Source organism: Misgurnus anguillicaudatus, chromosome 13, assembly GCF_027580225.2.
Source record: "Misgurnus anguillicaudatus chromosome 13, ASM2758022v2, whole genome shotgun sequence".
NCBI classification, from domain to species: domain Eukaryota; kingdom Metazoa; phylum Chordata; class Actinopteri; order Cypriniformes; family Cobitidae; genus Misgurnus; species Misgurnus anguillicaudatus.
In genome coordinates this window covers 11,119,141-11,140,936 of record NC_073349.2, presented here as the reverse complement: position 1 = coordinate 11,140,936, position 21,796 = coordinate 11,119,141, and the positions used below count along the sequence as shown (strand labels likewise).

The following is a 21,796-nucleotide window of genomic DNA, read 5'->3' as shown; positions in this document are numbered from 1 at the left end:
CGCGAGTGTTTTCTTTGTTCTTCCGTCAAACATTTCACGCGAGGGCAACACACATAAACAAACACACGAGTCAGGAAACTCGACGCGGTTTTTGGTATTCTTATAAAATACGCGATTGCAAATAATACAATCCTTATTTAGTTGTGCTAAGCACATATCTCCGCACAGCAAGTTTATTAAACACAGGATCACTCGCGTGTGCACACATACTGCTTTCATGATCAACACGTGAGGTAATGGCGGCGGCTGTAAACAAACATTGATAAGTTTTTACACGCTTGTTCTCGCCATGAATATAGCCATAGATGCTGGAATGGCGTAAAGAATAAATAAATAAATAAACATTAAATGAAAGTACAGAGAAAGTAACACTGCTTTAAAAAAAAACTTTTCATCCTACCTACATTTGTTCTCTTTTATAAATATGGTTTCTTCAAAAATGGTACTAATGGTACTTCAAGACAAGAAAATCTCTTAAATTTTTTTTTATTTAAGCCAAATCATTTAAAGTGTTTAATTGGAAAAAAGAAGTAATCTGGACAGCTACAAAAATTCTTAACTGTAAAACGTAATTTCAAGTTGTAACAAGTTGCTTGCACAAAATAAAGTAATTTTTGGAGGAGGACAGGCTCAATTACTGTATCTACATTGTAAACTAAAAATCTAAAAAAAAAATTCAAAGTTGCAACATATCACTTTGTTTTATACTATAGTGCATTTCTTAAAAAAATCAAATGCATCAATTAAACTTAAGTTTTCAATTTGGTGGGTTAAAATATTTTACAGTCTACATTTAATATGAATGTCGGTCTGTAATTCTTAAAAGATTTTATTGGTGTCGTTTGTTGAATGTACTGTACACAGATTAATTTGAATGTTAATTTTGTCTGTACTCAGGACTGGTCACAGCTTCACTGAAGCATTTGGCATGGAAAGCCACACTAATTTAATAAAAAGTGCTTAGATTTCAGATCAATTAAATTACATGAGATAAGATGTGCGTCCTATCACACTGTGGTTAGCAAACAATAGGTAAATCTGCTATTTCAGCAGTAAAGATGTAAGGTTACAAATTGAGCTACATTATGAAAATTAGTCAATCCACACTGTGAACTTCAGGCCTGTAATCCAAAATGACAGCCGACATCAGAGAGTTCAAAAGAACTGGAATGTAATTACTTAAAACAATCAAAGGCTTAAAAGATGCTGGGGGTGTCGTGCATGTGTTCAAAACCTTCACATTTTCAAACATTTATTTCATCAATCTAGTAGTCTTAAATGATTTTACTATCACAATGCAGCAAACAGACTCACAACCAATCCCCTCATTTCATTTCCTAAAATGCATTACGAGGATTTGAACGAGAAATGATCGTTTCGAAGGGTGTGTTTATCGTGATTAATGAAACCATTTCAGGACTGCTCCGTTAAATATTGCACATCCAATATTGACCAGTCAGTCCTCATTAGGGCATTCTCGCCGTCTTAAAAGTCATTACCGTTTTTTAGAAAGCACCATTACTTTCCAGAGCAATGTGACTTGAGATGTGAGATCTGACCATTCGAAAGTCACATGAGGACATCACACTTTAGATGGTTGAAGGTAGAAGTTGCGGTGTATTGATTTTTTACTCTGTGAAAAGGAGCTAAAGAGGCTCAAAGTAAATGTGCAGGGCTGTTAAGCAATGGAAACAACAGCTAAAAACCTCAAAAAGGAGGAATGAATTGATCCATGGCCAGTCTTCAAGCTTTTAAATGTGGGTCAGGCTTACAATATAATAAGAGAGGCATTATACAGTGGTCACTTTCCATCAGTGTGGTACAAAATAGGGATTCTGAAAAATTGAAAGTGAAAAAAAGCTGATTGTCACCTACCTTGCAAAATTCAGGATATGCAGTTTAAAAACATAATTTGTGTAATTTTTAATAATAAAAATTAAATATTGTGTAACATTTTGGGCCCTATTTTAACGATATAAGCGCATTGTCTAAAGCGCACAGCGCAACGTCTAAATGGGCATGTCCGAATCCACTTTTGCTAATTTAACGACAAGAAAAATGGTTTGTGCGCCGAGCGCATGGTCGAAAAGGGTTGGTCCTATTGTAATGGGAGTATTTTGGGTGTAACGTGCAATAAACCAATGAGAGTCTCAGCTCTCATCCCCTTTAAAAGCCAGTTGCGCTGGCGCTATGTCTAATCCCTATTTAGATGACGGACTTTGTAAACTGAAAAACTAAGCGGAGGTAGAAGATCCCCAGTTTAAGATTAATGTTAAATAATTGTGTTGTTTTTCACTTGTATTGAAATTGTTATTTTTTTATTAAAACCTTTAAAAATCGTTTTCTTTTAGTCATGGAAGTAAAAAAGCAGGCTTTTAATTGCTGTAAATGTATGGCTATCCAATATCATCAAAAAATAATTTACAAGTATGTAAGAAAAGGTTTGTACTGTAAAAATACTTATTTGTAACAAACAGGAGATAAAGAATTTACAAACGGCTCTCCGCAAGGTTCAGCACTTGGACAGCGTCATGAGTTGGTTTTAAGCATTACTTAAAAATGTTTCTCATCTCACCATATCCACAGGTACAGAGTCACCATATACAATAAATCCGTGAGGTAGCATTTAAAAAAAAACCATTTAAAAACAGATGCATTTGTTTAAAGCAAAACATTTATTTACTTACCAGGCTACAGGTGAAGCAGCTCTTTGCGCCTTCTAACGTCTCATAATTAGTCCTCACTTATGTCCAAGAGACTCAATAATAATCTTTTACATTCAATCCTTTAATCTTTCATATTTAAAAGCGTTTTGGTGCTGCTGCGTGCGCAGTCATGTACTATGTGATAAGCAAACCTGCGTTGTCCTCCCGTTTATAGGCGCATATTACTAATGCGCTCAAATAACAAAAAGCATATTGCGCCATCGACTTTAGACCAGGTTTTTGTTGGTCAATGGCGTAGTCTATTTTAGTTGCCTCAAAATAGCAACGCGCCAACAATGCGCCTGAACACACCTCATTTTTAGAACAGAACGCCCATGGGCGCAAAAGGGGGCGCAAATGCATTTGCTATTTAAACAACGTGGCGCTAAACGTGAAAATTATAATTGCGCAGGGTGGAAACTAGCAAAAGACACTTGCGTCGCGCATTGCGCCGGATGTAAGATAGAGCCTTTAGTGATAAGGTCATACACTAACATTATAAATGCATTAGCTAACTAATCATGAGCAAAACATTTTTATTGCGTTTTTGATCATTGTTAACATTAGTCGATACCAATATAATAATGTTAGATACAACTTTTGATTTTATAATGTATTAGCAAATGCTGAAGCTAACATAAACCAAGATAACTAATAAAATGTATGGCTTGAATGAATTCCAGGTCTCTTGGGGTAAAAATGTAAGTTTGGGATCAAAACCATAATGATTCCCATAAAGAAAAATAATTTCAAGGTTGTTTGCTTTTATGATGAACATTTATAACTAGGGTTGAGCAAAAAAACAACAACGATTTTTAAATGTGGTCGATTCAAAATCAATACTCAAAGGCCACAGATCTTTTTTTAAATAACCTGATTCTGCTTGATCAAGGAATGCGACTGTTCTGACTTTTTTCATCATACATTTTTCATTTTGCATCAAAATTGTATTTAACATAATTGTATGCATTTGAAAATTAGAGATGGGTTCTGATTTAATGTACCCAAGTGTATCTAAAATAAAAGAGTTTAATATTCAGGTTTGTGGCTATTAATTTCTTTTTATTAATTACTCACTTGTAAACTTATGTTTACTGTTCTTTTTTCTAAATATAGTATTTGTATTAAATCTATATTCATTGAGTTAAATCGAGAATCAAGTATAAAAATCGATCTGAGAATCGAAATTGAATCGATTTGATAGCTGGTGAATCGAAATCTAATCGATCTGGAACATCAGAATCGATACCCAGCCCTATATATAACATTTAATATATATAATGCAAATAGATATAATATTTAAAAAAATAACAACTAATAACTTACCCCACCCACATGCTCATAATGTTGGTCGAGTTTGTTAAGCAGCTGCCCATTAAAGGCCCAGGAGAAAGAAACATCCAGAGCAGGGTCACAGGAGATCTGACAGGGCAGGACGATGCTCTCCCCCACAATGATCTCCATGTCCACTGGACCCTGGGTGATCTGTGTGGGATCTGTTCAAAATGATATGCATCTTTAATCAGTGACCTGTCATGAGTTTTTACATGAAAAATGAAGACATGCAGATCTTATGACTGATTTTCATGCATTCATTACATCTAATTGGAAGACGTAAGGTCTTAAGGGAGACTTTTCTTCCTTAATGCTGTTTTCAGCAAAAGAAAACATTAAAAGCTTATAAATTAGTTTGTCATCATCATCTCTGACCCATAAGCCTGACTTTGTTTTTTTATTATTGGTCCTATACTGCTGCTTTTTGGAAAGAAGCTTTTTGCTCCGTTCTGACAAGGATCCAGTTTTCTTGCTGCTAAAAATGTACATTCTGGAAAATGTTTGCATATAAATTGTAGCACTTCATAATACACCATACAGTACCACTAACAAGATTTACAAGAATGAATGCATAAATCAAATTTATTTAGAATGCCAATAATTCTTGACAATTTTTATTTTATCCTTATACAAGTGTGCCACCACCACCAGCTTTGTTGTTTTAGCAAAGTTTAAATGTCCATCCATATTTATTTTTCACTCTTTTTAAGATACAAACAAAAAATACAGAAAATATGTAAACAAAAATAAAAAAATTTCAGAACTAAATGTCTTCTTTAGGGATCAGTCAGTATTTAGCTTTTTTGAGGAGACTGAAGTTCTGAAGTCATTCGATTAGTTTTTGTAAATTTAAATGTAAATGAAGGACATTCAATGTATGTAAATAGGGCCACTTTTTTGCAATACAAATATTGGCATAACAGTGACCTGAGTGATATGAAGCTTTTCATCACAAATGAATACAATTCTTGTGAAAGTTTCAAAAAGTTTACTGAAGTACAGTATATTAACAACCTTAGAGCTCACGGCAGGTCTGTCTTAAAAGGTTTATACGTTATCGCTAAAAATCAATTTCTCTAGAGAGAAAATTAATGGACTTTTACTGCCAGAGCACTAATGTCATGCTCTACTCATCACAGTAAAGTTGTCATTGAAAGAAATGTGGAAATCTGTAGAGGATAAAAGAAATGTTTTACTGTAAACTAGCTAGGACAGTACAGTTTTATTCACACCAACAGACTATTTCTCTTTTTCTCTGTGTTTATTGTACAGATTGATTGATACAATACAGTGTTTCTAAATTAGCAGTAATGTTGATACAGTAGGTGTAACTGTATACTGGGGTTGTAAATGGACATGTAAAATCGTTTCTGGATCATTTTTGCACTTAATAAAGTTATATACCTTCTATGTAAATATCAAAGAACAATTTAACATATTGTACCAATGCATTCTTTGACACCTTTAATCTTAGGTATCTATTTATTAAGGTTACACATGTCAAAAACAACAAAAATAGGCCTATTTTGTTTGTATTGTATATTTTACCTATGTCAGTGAAAATTCTGACTAGGCAAGTAAAATACTGAACCATCAGATTTCTTCCCAATCTACTCCAGCACTCCAGTATAACACATTATACTTATTTTACAGCAATCAGAAAAAAGAAACAGACAGACGTCAGTTGTTAAATAAATAAATAAATAAAGATCATTTGTTTGGTTGAAATTATTGCTAGGGACAATTCAGTGTTCCCTGAATACTGGTAGGGGCGTCCTAGCGTCCCTACCCAAATTGACGCCCCTGGTAGCAACTCATCTCCGGTCAAGATAAATAATAGTAAGTTGACATTACTTTTAAATCTGAGTTGATTCAACTAAAAATTTAAGGCAGCAAAGATTTTTACAGTGCACACAAAACAACAACAACAAAACAGATTTACAAAATGTTCCTGGGTCATCCAACCAATGTAAGAAAATAGTGAAATTTGTAAAGTGGATTTTGAATTTTAACTTTCTGGGCGGTTTGCAATTTACCTAGGTAAAGCTTATGTCAGACATTTTTACCATATTGTTCCATATTTTCCAGACTAAAAGCAGCACCGGATTATAAGCCGAATCATTAAAAAATACATCATTAAGACGAAATAACATATCGTCGCTGTCCAATGAAACTCACGTAAGTTCATTTTGCCGATTTTGAGATTTTTCGACAGATTGAATGTCCAGGTTCATTTCCATATACAGTATGCGTCACATACCTAAATAGCCAATGAAAACTTGTGAAATCATGTCATCTGATTTTCACGTACCCGTTTGGTGTCAAAGCTGTCAATCACGCCGCATATCTTCCGCCTGTGAAGCATCTCGCCGGTCTCGTAAAGTTTCATCGAACCTCAGCACTGGATATAGCCGAATAAACATGACAATGACTTTCCATCGAGGTAAACGTTTCCCCCGGACCCCAGACTAACATCTAGGAGTTACTTAATTACGGTAGGACTGTGCAAAGAAAGTATCTGTCTAGCATTGGTAATATTTACGCTGGGGATTTCCCCACCACTTTTTGAAAGCATTTGGTTAAAATGTTCTGAAAAATCAAGCGATGCTTAAGACACATATGTTGTGTTGTATGCTTATGGTGTGTTTTCTTGTACATATGTAATGAAATTCATTGTAATCATTTATTAAACGCGCTGCTGTTTTCTACGGTATGGTGCTTTGGCATTGTTCGGTTGAGCTGGTGTTGCAGGGACATGTGTGATGTATGCATTCGACATTGTTGAGGGTTTATAAATTTATGCTGAGTATTTTCTTGTTGTTGACTGGCCTACGCTATGCCCATTTTTGATGCATGTTATTCAATATTTTTCCCGTCCTGCAGTAATGTTTTTATAAGATCTTTTGTCCCCACCACTTTTCAACACAAACTGACGCCCCTGTTGTGTAGCATTACCATGTCAGTGTATTGATTCATTGTCCCTTAATGGTTTGCAAGAGACATTTAATACACTTATAATTAATATTAAATAAAGTAAGCGTATTTAACCAAGACGTAGGCTATTTAATAAACTGAGCGTATTCATCTGTCAATACGAAACGCGACTTTGGCCATTCTAATTAATCATCGGAAGAACGCGTATCGATCACAGTTACTGTAAAATATGCACGCACGTCCATTTAAACTCAATTTTGGTCAAATGTGGATTATATCATGACACTGGCAAGAATATGGTTACATGTAAATATGTTGTACCAAGTATGACACTGCTACATTCAACTGCTTTTGATATACGGTGTTTTTTTCACTTTCTGAAAAGTTACCGTTTTGGACATACGTGAGTTTCATCAGGCAGCGACGATATATAAGTTGCAGTGGACTATAAGTCGCATTTATTTAGAAAAATTTTTCAAAAAATCCAAGCCGAAGAACAGACATTTAATCTGGAAAGGCAAGTTATTCAACTAAACAATAGCAGACAGAACAGCAGGCTGAATAGATGTCTGTACGTTAAAGTAATATAATCAGTTATTTAAACGATAAACCATAGAATACAGAACTTACCTGGAAGGTTGAATAGGGTAAATTAACCGAACAAGCCAACTAGCGTGAAGTTCGCATACTCGTCATTCCACATTACTGAATTCATTGAATTACATAAATACAGGAGCAGCATATAGCGGACTCTTGCGGTTGTAGACAGTAATGTTGTCTCTTGCCTTATAAATGTCAAAATTAATTTATACTGACTTACAAGGTGCACCTGACTATAAGACGCAGCACCAGCCAAGTTATGAAAAAAACACGGCTTATAGACCGAAAACTACGGTAAGTAACCCGTCTTTCAAGAATTGTTTCATTGCAAAGCCTGTATTCATAACACACACTGAAATAGAAAAAACTGCAAAAATCTGACAAATATTTGACCAAGTTTTAAATTGAAAATGTAAATGTGGGCAACCATGTGTTACTAAACTCATGTTTGTGATATCAGAAATCTAACAGTTTACACTTGGGATGCGGTTTGTTTTCAGTATGCTTTCATAAATGAATAAATTCTTGCATTTAAAAAGATCAAAGCAAAACATGCTATGACCCCTTTAAAAAACTGCATCAATAAAAAACTAAAAGTGCCTAATTTTACTAACATCTGTTGTATTTTGCTCAACATGCAGGGTTACTTTCATTCTAATTCATATTTAAATCTGTTGGAAGCTGCAGTAACACAACGTGACTGTAGTGATCTCAGCAAAACCTGGAGTGCAAAACCAGCATTCCAGATTTTTCGCTGTAAATTGTGCACGCTCAACCTATAACCTGCACCCCTCACACACTCCATTAATGTAATCCAGGGTAATTGCAATGCCATAAGCGAAGCGTGAAAATGGGTAATTACAACACCACACAAAAACCCACTGTATCCTATCCCTGTTGAATTGAGCTGACAGACCAAACCTGCCAGTTGGAGAGCTGAACTGCTCGACTCGTCGCATTACACTAGAAGAGCACGTACGCTCCATAAAGCAATCAAACAGCATTTCATTCGGAATGCATTATACTGAACTTCATGCAACAGGGCCGCAGCAAAAGGATAAAAAAGGCTTAGTTGGTTCCTGCCTCCATGCTTACATAACAGTTTTATCGAACCCAGTCAGCCTCACCTACAAGTTAAATCTGACTCTAGTGCCCCTAGTGGACACTTTAACCGAAAGACGCAGCGATATGTACTAAACTGCTAAACCAGAGAGATAAATCAACACTTTGAAGATGAAGGATATCTAGTAATTGTGTACTAATAACTCTCACCTGTTACCAGCAGTCTTCCCGTAGTGCTGGCTGATCCAAACTGGTTTCTAGCCAAACATGAGTATGTCCCTCCATCCATCTTGGTCACATTTGTGATTCGAAGCGTTCCATCAGGGACAAGAGTTATCCTAAAGGAGAAACCACAAAGCCACTAAATGACCTAAAATCAAATCAAAACTCATAATGGAGCAAGATTCCAATTGCAAATGTTTTTATCTTTCCAGAACAGTGGAAATGTGGTAAGTAGGACATAATGTGTTTCTTCGAAACCGGACATTAATCTTTGTACATTGGACTCTCTCCACGGCTCTGTGCGTACAGCTGCCCGAGAGCCAATGAGGCTGAAAAATGTGTTTTCACACCAAACTTTCTTTCAAATGTAGCGCTGCATGAGCTATAAAAACAAAATCCACCACCCATCCACCACATTATTTGAATTTTAAGTTTGTAAAGTTTAAATGTACAGTACTGTGCAAAAGTCGTAGGCCACCATGCTACCATTAGATTTGTTGTTTTTGCAATTATATAGTGATAATTGTTCTGAAAACTTTAGTTCTGAAAACTGTTTTGTTTTCAGGGTTCCCACACCTTAGTTAAATTCAAATTCAAGGACCTTTCAATGACTTTCCAGGTCCAATACCCTCAAATTCAAGGACTAAATGTGGGGACACATTTCAAGTAAGAGCAAGGTTATATCGTGTTAACTTAAAGATACATTGTTACAGTTCCCTTTCGAGGGAACTTGCGCTGCGTCACTGCTGTGAGTGCGTCTGAATGTATATATCAAATTAAACCAATGGTGAGGCTTAACGACAAAGACAGGGTGATGCGGGAGCCAGGAAGTATATCGCTATCTGAAATATTGCCAAAGACGGCGTTATGCTGCGTTTACACCAGCCGCGGTAGAGGCGTCAAGCGCAAGTGATTTCAATGTTAAGTCAATGTGAAGACGCACGTCTGGAGGTCTCGCGACGCAAATCTGGCGTTTGCCGCGGTAGACGCAATTTCACCTCAATGGCCAAAGCGCGAGTGATTTACATGTTAAGTCAATGCAAAGACACGATTAGTTATCCTGTGGCGTGGTACGCGTAGTGCGAAATGCGCAAGTTGAAAAATTGCGAGCAGATTTCCACGCCGCGTTAACCAATCAGGACCTTGCTGTAGTAGTGATGTGATTACAGGAAGCGAGTCTCAGTGGAGTCGCAGAAGCCCCTCCCATTACGCGAATTTCCGCGTGAATGTCTCAAATGACTAGAATTTCAAGCGTGAATGAAGCGAGTAAACTCAAATGTTCAAGCGTTAAACTACGCACGAATAGCGCGCTTTTGCCGCCTCTACTGCGGCTGGTGTGAATGCACTATTAGGCCACCATGCTACCATTAGATGTGTTGTTTTTGCAATTGTATTGTGATCATATATAATTATTTTCAGTCTCTTTATAAGAATACAACCAGAAAATACAGGAAATGTGTATGTAGTATTAAAAACAGTATAAAAGTGTAAGCTGAAGTGTCAAGTATTTAGGCTTAACTCCCCTTTCACTTGAGCAATAGCAGGCAGCAGCAGGATCTCTTAAACCTAAATAAAATTAAACCCTAATTTCTAATTCTAATCGAATGACTTCAGTCTCCTCAAAAAAGCTCAAGATGTGTTTCGTGCCAAGAGAGGTCACACTAAATACTGACTGATGCCAGAAGACGACATTTACTTTTGAAAATTGTTTTGTTTTCAGGGTTCCCACACCTTAGTTAACTTCAAATTTAAGGACCTTTCAATGACATTCCAGGTCCAATACCCTCAAATTCAAGAACTAAATATGGGGACACTGTGAGTGAGAGCAAGGTTACATCGTGTTACATTTTAAGATACATTGTTACAGTTCCCTTTCGAGGGAACTTGCGCTGCGTCACTGCTGTGACACTTTGGGGATGTCTCCAAGGGTAAGTGCGTCTGAATGTATATATCAAATTAAACCCATTGTGAGGCTTAACGAAAAAGACTGGGTGACACGGGAGCCAGGAAGTATATCGCTATCTGAAATATTGCCAAAGACGGCGTTACGCTGTGTTTACACCAGCCGCGGTAGAGGCGTCAAGCGCGAGTGATTTCAATGTTAAGTCAATGTGAAGACGCGCGTCTGGAGGTCTCGCGACGCGAATGAGGCGTTTGTCGCAGTAAACGCAATTTCGCCTCAATGGCCAAAGCGTGAGTGATTTACATGTTAAGTCAATGCAAAGACATGATTAGTTATCCTGTGGCGTGGTACGCGTTGTGCGAAACGCGCAAGTTGAAAAATCGTGAGCAGATTTCCACGCCGCGTTAACCAATCAGGACCTTGCTGTAGTAGTGATCTGATTACAGTAAGCGAGCGGAGTCTCAGCGGAGTCGCAGAAGCCCCTCCCATTACGTGAATTTCCGTGTGAATGTCTCAAATGACTAGAATTTCAAGCGCGAATGAAGCGAGTAAACTCAAATGTTCAAGCGTTAAACTACGCACGAATAGCGCGTTTTTGCCGCCTCTACTGCGGCTGGTGTGAATTAGGCCACCATGCTACCATTAGATGTGTTGTTTTTGCAATGTGATCATATATAATTATTTTCAGCCTCTTTATTAGAATACAACCAGAAAATACAGGAAATGTGTATGTAGTAAAAACAGTATAAAAGTATAAGCTGAAGTGCCAAGTACTTAGGGTAAACTCCCCTTCCACTTGAGCAATAGCAGGCAGCTGCAGGATCTCTTAAACCTAAATGAAATTAAATCCCAATTTATAATTCTAATCGAATGACTTCAGTCTCCTTAAAAAAGCTCAAGATGTGTTTTGTGACAAGAGAGGTCACACTAAATACTGTCCTGAAGAAAACATTTAGTCCTGAAAATTGTTTTGTTTTAAATTTTGCGTACATATTTCCTGTATTTTCTGTTTGTATCATAAAAAAGAGGGAAAAATAAATATGGATGGACATTGAGGCCATGTTTACATTAGAGCATTTGCGTTTTAAAACGGCATTTTAAAATGAAAACGATCCTCGTTTATACTGGCATTTTAAAAAGAATCTTCATCCACACTATACACCACCATAAACGCATGAAACATGACCAATCACGTAACTGGGCATGCGCATATAAGTGTAAAATAACTTATTACTCTAATAATAGCTTACCTTTGCACGTTTACGCAGCCTAGGGGTGTGCGATATTGACAAAAAGTCATACATGGGTCCTTTGCTGGCAACTATAACAGACACTATTTTTGAACCTATAAAAATGTGTTTGGGAAAGTCTTATACTGTTCTACTTCCCCCCTACACCATATTAATATGATTAATAGGTTAATTTTGATTTTATAACTAAACAGAAAGGTCTTTATGATTTAAAAAGAAAAGCATTCAAGTGAACAGTACTAAACAGTAGCGAACTTGAAGCAAAAATAAATTTCAGCAAATGCAAACTTAAATCAAACATAGTAAGAGGTGAAGTATTGCTTTAGCCTACCAGAAATGCTTTTTGCATTAATTTTTTAAAGTGTGCGAGGTCCGTGCACGTCCTCCGCTAGCAAAACAGAAATAGCTAAAAGCGTGAGCGCCTGAACGAGCATTATATATTAATGACGTTGAGTTTATTGTTTTTATTAATTTATATTCACAAAACTTATCAACAAAACATCGATTAAAATTAAGAGACAAATTATCTGAAACGAAATTCATTTTAAAGTAGCAAACAAAACTTACATTAAACTGGAAAATAATGTCTGACCCATTACAATTCTCCCTTCATATTGGCCTTTACAACGCCTATATTGCGTTTAAAATTACAGTCTATCTTTCGTAAGCTAACTAAATTTAAACAAAACAAACACTTATACTGTTCTAGCTCCCTCTACAACATATTAATATGATTAATAGGTTAATTTTGATTTTATAACTAAACAGAAAGGTCTTTAAATTTCAGCAAATGCAAACTTCAATTAAACATATAGTAAGAAGTGAAGTATTGCTTTAGCCTACCAGAAATGCTTATTGCATTAATTTTTAAAAGTGTGCGAGGTCCGTGCACGTCCTCCGCTAGCAACACACAAATAGCTAAAAGCCAAGCGCCTAAACGAGCATTATATTAATGACGTTGAGTTTATTGTTTTTATTAATTTATATTCACAAAATTTATCAACAAAACATCGATTAAAATTAAGAGACAAATTATCTGAAACGAAATTCATTTTAAAGTAGCAAACAAAACTTACATTAAACTGGAAAATAATGTCTGACCCATTACAATTCTCCCTTCATATTGGCCTTTACAACGCTTATATGGCGTATAAAATTACAGTCTATCATTCGTAAGATAACTAAATTTAAACAAAACATAAACACATTAAACCCAACAATACTCAAACATTAATATAAAACAGACATTATCTATAAGGATACATGTTAAAACAATCCGATATAGCGTTTATAATAGCTGGTTGGTAGATGTTTACTATTTTTGGCAAAACCTCCGTTGCAAACCAACATTTACATCAATAAAATAATTTTTACTTTAAAAATGATGCGCTGTCACGTTAATATCAGCTGTTCGTTTACATAAGACTCCGTCTACGTTCATTTACACTCAGAGCAACGTCTGAGTTCTCAAACTAAAACAGGGTCTTCAGCGTTTGCGAACGAATCTGTTTATGAGGGTCGAAAACGGTGATGTAGTGTAGATGAAAGGCGTAAACGTAGCAAAAGTAACGCGTTTTAAAGCATAAACGCATTAATGTAAACATAGCCTAAAATTTTGCCAAAACAACAAAGCTGGTGATGGTGGCCTAAGACTTTTGCACAGTACTGTACATGTAAACAATGCATAAACCATGTTTTTCATCTTTACTTTAGTGCCTTAAATTTGACATAGGTCAGAGGTCTTAAACTAATGACCTGTGAGACTATCGGCCTGTTTTTTCGGCTCTTGAGGTGTAAAAAGGTTACTCTTTAAGACATTCAGAATATCAAATTTCACATTCTGTAGTCACAATAGTATTTCTAATGCCGAAATGTTGGTCGTTATTCATGAATTTACAAATCAAATACTAAACCGAATCGTATGCATTTTTAGTTTTTATTTCTTTGGATTAGTGACTGTTGCGATGCCAGTTTATGATGTTTCTGATACCTGCCTAATCTGCAAGGAGAAAATTGCCGCTCTCAAGAAACACAATCACAGGCATCATTACTTCTGTAAAGAGGAGAGCAGTCTGCTTGCTGTGAGTGAGAGATGAGTCACTCAAAGTCTGTCCATACGTCAATAAAACCCTGCCAATAACTGCATATAGGTCGAATTCAAGCTTGTGAAAACATTTATATTTGTTGTTACTCTTCAACTGGTCCCTGATGGAGGGAACCATCTGACAAGTGGCCCCTAGATAATTTATTTTAAAACAGCTGACCTAAATAATAAAATTGAGTATTATTTGTGACATTAAATTAGACTTATTTCTATTCATGGTACCATTTCTACATTTTATGTATATTGTTCCTGTAAAAAACACAGTAAAAAATTGGATCAACTTAAAAACATAAGTTACCTGGTTGTCTTAAAATGTTGAGTTGATTCAACTTAAAATATTAGTTAACACTTTTTTTTCACAATTTTTTTCAGTTAACTTATATTTTTTAAGTTGAATTAAAGCAACAATATGTAGTTTCCATGTAAAAATGACTTACAGCTCCCCCATGTGGTTGAAAAGCGCAACAGTGCCTGGTATCAGACACTCTTCTGCAGGCGGGGGGAGGGGCGGAGCTGTGTTTCCTACCCTCCACCACCACTTTCAGAGTGTGCTTGTAGCAGCTAGGAGGCTGCTCAGGTTGCAGCAACAGTACAATTTGTCCAGTTAAAAGTTGTTCTATCACTGAAATAATTTTAGAGACATTATTTAAAGGTAAAAAAAACCTACATAGTGTTGCTTTAAAGAGCATATATTTCATTGCTAAAAACAATGTTATTTTGTGTATTTGGTATAATACAATGTGTTCGCATTGTTTTATGGTTAATAAAACACATTATTTTCCACATATCGTACATTTTTGTAACTCCAGATTTCTGAAACGCACAGATTTGAAAAGCTCTGTCCCTGATTGGCCAGCTAATCAGGGGTGCATTTTCCGAATAATGACACCATACTACAATGCATAGTTGGAGAAACCAACTAGCTTGTCGCCACTGTTTCCCGAAAGCATAGTAACTTTGTCGCACATTCGTTGTTTGAACCATGTTGGTTTAACAACATAGTTGATGATGTCACGTGGGAGGTGAAGTACTAATTAATCTGTGCAAATCGATTTAATGTCAGATAATGTCAGATATTGCACCGGACGACTGATTTTGTTATCGTGATTTAGTCCTCTGTTGTTTTTTAAAGATATTTAATTTATGCGCAAGTTCCCTCTTACGTCACTCCTCCCAGGGATTCCTCAGGGTCTTAAAGCTTGTACGACTAGTTTTCAAATACAGCGCTTTAATTATGTTTACAAACTTAAAGACGTAAAATAAAATTTGTATATATTTAGAATGATGGATATAGACTGTACTACATGTTTTTTTCTTATTTTGTTCAAAAGCATGATCAACGTAAGTCTACATATTATAATAACAAGGAACGATGCTTCTAACGACAGGTGAAGAGCTGCCGTTCAAACCACACAAGTTTGCAATGCAGCTTGCGAATGTTCGTTTGAACTATGGTTTCGGGAAACACCAACTCGTTGAACTTTGCCAGTAATGATGAAACTTGCGACAGTAGTTGGCTAACAATGCTTTCGGGAAACGCACCCCTGTACAGGGTGATTAGCCTAAATACCTCTGACGTCAGCAGGAAATGTGACGCTCATTACCATGTTTAAAAGATTCGCTCACAATTTAATGCTAACAGGAGTTAACTTACAGGCTGTGAGTCCAAGCGGGAGGAATTATGATAATGTCTGTCTTTACTACATCACCAATCCCAGGAAGTAAACTGTTGCCTACAATCCATCTGTTTGTTGTAGTTCAAGAAAAGAGATTTACGTTGGAGATGATAACTCGCTTCATCCAATACTTTGCATATTTTTCATCCTATACCTTTTGCATATCGTTAACATGTACTAATACACACACGCCAAAGGAAATGTAATATCGTAAATCGGACAATAGGTGCTCTTTAACTCAAAATTTTAAAGCAACCAGGTAACTGACTTCTTTTAAGTTGAACCAACAAATCTTTTTTATAGTGCACAAACTGATGTATGCCTTGTAAAGTCCGTTTGCATAAAAGCGCCTGCCAAATGAAAATGTATTTCTATTTAACTAAATTAAATTTGAAACAAATTCAACATATTTTTAAACATAACATTGTTTTTAAGTGATGTGTTACTCATAGTAATGCAAACATATGTTAACCTGTCTGTGAAATCCAGGCTAAAGTCAATATTAAAGATATCAAGGTTATATTTCCATAGATAAAATGTTTTACACAGACCATTTACAATAACTCTGTATACCAACCTTTTGTTTTTATCTAGATCATATTTCAGCTTCCTGTCACTCCAAGTGTCAAATAAATCAGTAAAATGTACGAAATAATTTTTGATGGCCTAATAAAAAACAGACCGCAATGCACATCAACATCACAATGTATCATCCAGAGCAGCAAACAAAACATTCCTGTAATCCTGTACTGGAATGTTAATGCGCTAATGCACAATTTCCAGGCAATGCGCTTCTGTTTAAATTGGACTGGGGATGTCTCACCGAATGCTCTCAAAACAAACAACTGTGGCTTAATGCAAATCTATTGTTTTACGCAGTAGTTTCCCACCCTTGACAGAATTCTCCCATACTATTTAATCTAACTTCATTATAAAAAGAGCCGGGCTCACGGATCGCTGTGCTTCCTCAAGTGGCCTCCTACCAGGAATCATTTCATAGTTGACAGAGCCAACCCAAAACACCGAGCAGCCTCCTGCTGTCCCGGCCTAATGGCCTGCTTCATAATTCATGAGTGTCATGGTCAGCGAGCTGCCACAATCGGCAGCGCTGCTTTCTTTTGATAATTGTTAAGTTGTACCGCAGATAGTGTGAACACAGCGGAATTGCTGGGGTGTACAAGATAGATGGTCAAATCGAAGGAATAATGGGAATTAAGAATCAGAGAGGCAGCGACCACATTGCAAAGTGAGGTTTTTCCTTGTGTCTCATTTAAGATGATGTTATCCTATGTGAAGAATGAGAACGTTCTGTGTTCACTGTAAATATGTCACTGCGTGAGGTCTGATCTGATGATTCATATGTATTTTACGCAGTTTCTAATTCGAATGAAAACTTACAAAATTAATCCAACAAAAACATACGATTATAAAGAACAAGCATTAATGAAACCACCTTTTAAAATACGTACAAATTTTCAGGACATTGCATTATTGGAACACACTGGTGCAATTATTCAATTTTAAACCTATTGTTGACCAAATTTACCAAAAAACAAGTTATTACCTGACCAGTGTAATTATGCAATCCATAAAATGTAATCTAATTACTTAATTTTTGTAATCCAAATTACATGTAGCCTGTTGCTGTCCAAAACTTAAAAGAACAGATAGTAAAGATGACATTCATACCTCTCGTTGCTCTGTACAGGGTCGTTGCCTTTCCTCCACAGGATGATGGCTATGGGAAAGGCCTGTGGCCTGCACTCCATTGAGACCGTGCTGCCTGCCTTGGCTTTAAGAAGAGCTCTGAGAGGGTTTCTGGAAAAGTCTGGGGGTGAGGCTGTGGAAAAACACAGGGTCAGGGGAGTCAAACCGCCACCTCGGCACAGATGCTCGACGGACATCAGCGTGAATGTATGACTGTATGCCTTTAATATTACATGTGAGCACCTCTACTCTAATAGCACCTTGCTTTTGTGTCCTAAGTTTTAGTAGCACAACTCTCTTTCATCACCCTTATAGCATTTATTGTACATTTGGTCATTTAATGATGTAATAAGTAGTCACAAGATTTAATTTTTTTTTACTGTTTTTCCACTAAAAAAATTTACATTATTCTATGCTTTTGAGGAAACAAAAATATACTTTAATTTAAACCAATACAGAGATATCAAATTTAGGGCTGCACGATAAATCGCATGCGATACCACGCGCATCACGTAATACCGGTTCCTTGATTAGTATTAAATCGCCATCAGCTGTTTTCAGATGGCGCGACATTAACTGCACAGAGCCGTAGTTCCCTGACAATTTGGACCATATCGCATACATATCGCAGGCGATACGTCCGCGATAATTAATGCGAAATTGCCCCGATTGTCAGGGAACTACGGCTCTGTGCAGTTAAAGCTGCTTCATCTGAAAACAGCTGATGGCGATTTAATACTAATCAAGGAACCGGCATTACTGACAGGATGCGCGTGACAAACACATGCGATTTATCGTGCAGCCCTAATCAAATTGTAGGTATACTGCCAAGCTGTACAGGTAGGTATGGATTTGTGGGTATAAACTTTGACCTCATTTTATCTTTTAGCATTTTGCTCTATGAGCCTTTCAGGAAGTAAAGTGTGTTAATGCTGCCTTAGTGCTATCGGAAATTTGATAATTCCCACAAGTCGTGATAACCCGCTTGTTGTGTCCAGGGGCCTCATTTATAAAAGTTTGCGTAGGATTTGCGTCAGAAGTGGCGTACAGATGAACCATAGGACGCGCGTACGCACAGAAATATTCGGATTTATAAAACCGTGCGCACGCACATCCTACGCATTTTTCCCTTAATAAATCACAATCAATTCTAAATGTAGCGCAGCTTTTGCGGCTTCATGACACGCCCATAGTTGCCCATAAATAGTCCGTGAAACGCCCACAAGTTAATATGCATTGATTGCAAAATCATGGCAAACACAGAGAGGAAATCAAAAAAACGTAACTTCACTCAATGTGAAGTAGAAGTTATCGTTGGCGAGGTGGAAAAGAGGAGAAAAATTTTGTTTGGAGGGCACAGTGTGGGCATTACTAATGCTATCTATCTATCTATCTATCTATCTATCTATCTATCTATCTATCTATCTATCTATCTATCTATCTATCTATCTATCTATCTATCTATCTATCTATCTATCTATCTATCTATCTATCTATCTATCTATCTATCTCCTTAATTATCTATCTATGTAATTGCATCTATATCTGCTCCGCCAGACGGACACATTGACGAGAATATCAGTTTTGTACATTATTTCATTCTGTTAAAGGGATACTTCACCGATTTAGCATTCAGCTTTGTATCTGTAGAAACCCGGCAGTATTACTGAATGACCATGTTTCCCTCCCTCATTTCCCCCTGAGAGGAGAGATATCTGCATTTTGGTTCTGCAAAAAAGTCCTCCGATGATGTAATATGACGATTTTTGCATCATCGGAGGACTTTTTTGCAGAACCAAAATGCAGATATCTCTCCTCTCAGGGGGAAATGATGGAGGGAAACATGGTCATTCAGTAATACTGCCGGGTTTCTACAGATACAAAGCTGAATGCTAAATCGGTGAAGTATCCCTTTAACTATCTTCTTTATGAGGATGAATTGCACAACATGCCAATATTATTGCTGAACATATTTCACTTTTCTTTTAGCAAATATGTGTTCATTAGAATTTCTGTTGTAAAACTGGGTCAGAGCTTGCGTGACGGACAGCACATTTTCCCGTCAAGTTTGCTTTTTATAAATAACAAGTATTGCGTAGAGAGTGGTGTATGCCTTTTTTTGTGCGTACGCAACGTTTATAAATGAGGCCCCTGGTGTTTTGTTGTCAGAAAGAATAGAGGTCGCCAATTAATTTAATTTTATTTAATGTTATTTTTTCTATCGTTTGCTCATTTCATAAATGAAGCCCAATATGTACTACTTTAACGACAAGATAAGACAATGAAGCTCTGGTGGATAAAAACTAATAAAGCATACCAGCCACAGCAGAATTCCTTCTGCGCATCTTGGGAATTTGGGTATCAAAATTATTACTTCCCAGAGGGAAACACAATGTCAGAGGCGTTCATGTGCATTTTTGTCAAAATCAGTCCAAGTGTTGCTTTGACCCAGTTTGAAAAACAGATACAATAGTTTTAAATTTGGTGTTCAGCCAATAAGAATTTTGAGTCAGAACTCCATAATAATTTGAGGAGTAATAATATCCTTTAATAACAACCTGATCTCATTAATTTCCATGTTATAGTCACAAAATATTTTGCTTTTTTATCTGTGTCTTTGTCACGGATCTCCGCATTTTTCTGTGTCCGTACCACAGACTTTCTTTTCCATGTCAGTTTCACATATTGGTTACTCAATTGTTTTTCCTATTTTCTTACCATTTTCGTCTGGGTTTGGGGTTAGAACGACTTTCTGTTACATAAAATGACATTTACATTTATTCATTTAGCTGACGCTTTTATCCAAAGCGACTTACAATTGCTATATATGTCAGAGGTCGCACGCCTCTGGAGCAACTAGGGGTTAAGTGTCTTGCTCAGGGACACAATTGTGTGTCACAGTGAATTCGAACCTAGGTCTCTCACACCAAAGGTGTGTGTCTTATCCATCACCACCCCCATATGACATCCTAACCCAAACCCAACTCTTAACCCTAACGTCAGATGACAATTGTTTAAAAATCCGGATTTTTTTTTTTTAGAAACCAATAGTTAAAGTGACATCTTAACCCAAACCCCAAATCTAACCCCAAACCCACCTGAAAATGGTTTAAAAATAGGAAAAACAATTGAGTAACCAATACGTAAACTGACACGGAAAAGAAAGTATATGGTATGGACACGGAAAAATGCGGAGATCCGTGACAATGACACAGATAAATGTGCAAAATATTCTGTGACTATACCACGGAACTTTGTGAGATCAGGTTGTTTAATAAATAATTTCAAATATTAATAAATAATATTTTTTCACTGGATACATAGGGCCAGATTTACTAAACGGGGCAAATCAGCACATAAGCGCAATTCCAAATAAGCGCACATGGGAGTAGTAATATCCACGGGTTATTTACTAAAAAGGCACAAATAACAAGTGCAACAGCTGATTTTCATAATGACCAACACAATACTAAGAGCAGCACAAATTAGTTCAGGGTTGCAAATAAGCAAAGCTAATGATGTGCGGGTGATCTACTAACGCCTGATGCACTTGAGTTCAGCACCACGGACATTGCAAATGAAAATTCAGGGTGTGAAATCCAAGCTAACGAAGCCAAAGTAGGCTACACTGAAAAGAACCAGAGGACAGTTTTGAAACACCTGATATTGTGTGACTTCTCCTCAAGGCTTGGCAAACAAAATTTTTGAATAATATGTTTTTCTGGCATTACAAATATACTTTTATGTGTGGAAAAAATCCTCTGCCTTCTCTGGTCTCTGCTAATCCTCCTCTTATCAGTTACAATCGCAGCCATTTCAAGCGCAAAATGATTTAAAATAATGGCGAAAATTCCAGTCATAACACACGCACAAACATTAATAAATCGCGTTGCTTGTATCAATTACTCTCCTCTATTCAATTTTGTGTCTGAAAGGGAAACTCCTGGAAATGTATGTGCAATCAGATCAGTTGCAAAAATAACTAGACCACACCTTTTCGACGGCAAATTTTCCACTGTACGTCTTTAGTAAATCCCGACAGTCTGTATTTAATCCGAAAATGATGGTTTACGCTGGCGCAAACTGTTAGTAAATCTGGCCCTTAGTGTTAAAAATATAGATTGATGCACTGTAAGTCACTTTGGATAAAAGTGCAATACATAAATAAGAGGACATGCAGATGGATTATCCCAAAAATACAAATTACCACAATGTTAAAGATAATGCATAAACCACCTTTTGTTGAATTTGGAGCAAAACATGTTATGCCATGCATGTAACATCACATAACATGTATT

The 21,796-nt window shown here is 36.6% G+C and overlaps 1 protein-coding gene across 2 annotated transcripts in view; it reads right to left on the bottom strand.

The window, feature by feature from the left end:
* cntn3a.2 (contactin 3a, tandem duplicate 2) overlaps positions 1–21,796 on the bottom strand; it is a 116,266-nt gene that overhangs the window by 24,865 nt on the left and 69,605 nt on the right. For both annotated transcript variants that reach the window (XM_055188235.2, XM_073875003.1), the window contains 3 exons: positions 17,481–17,631; positions 8,847–8,974; positions 4,032–4,201 (listed from right to left, as the gene is read on the bottom strand). In XM_055188235.2, the coding sequence (XP_055044210.2) occupies positions 4,032–4,201; positions 8,847–8,974; positions 17,481–17,631 (449 nt within the window). The remainder of the gene's footprint in view (positions 1–4,031; positions 4,202–8,846; positions 8,975–17,480; positions 17,632–21,796) is intronic.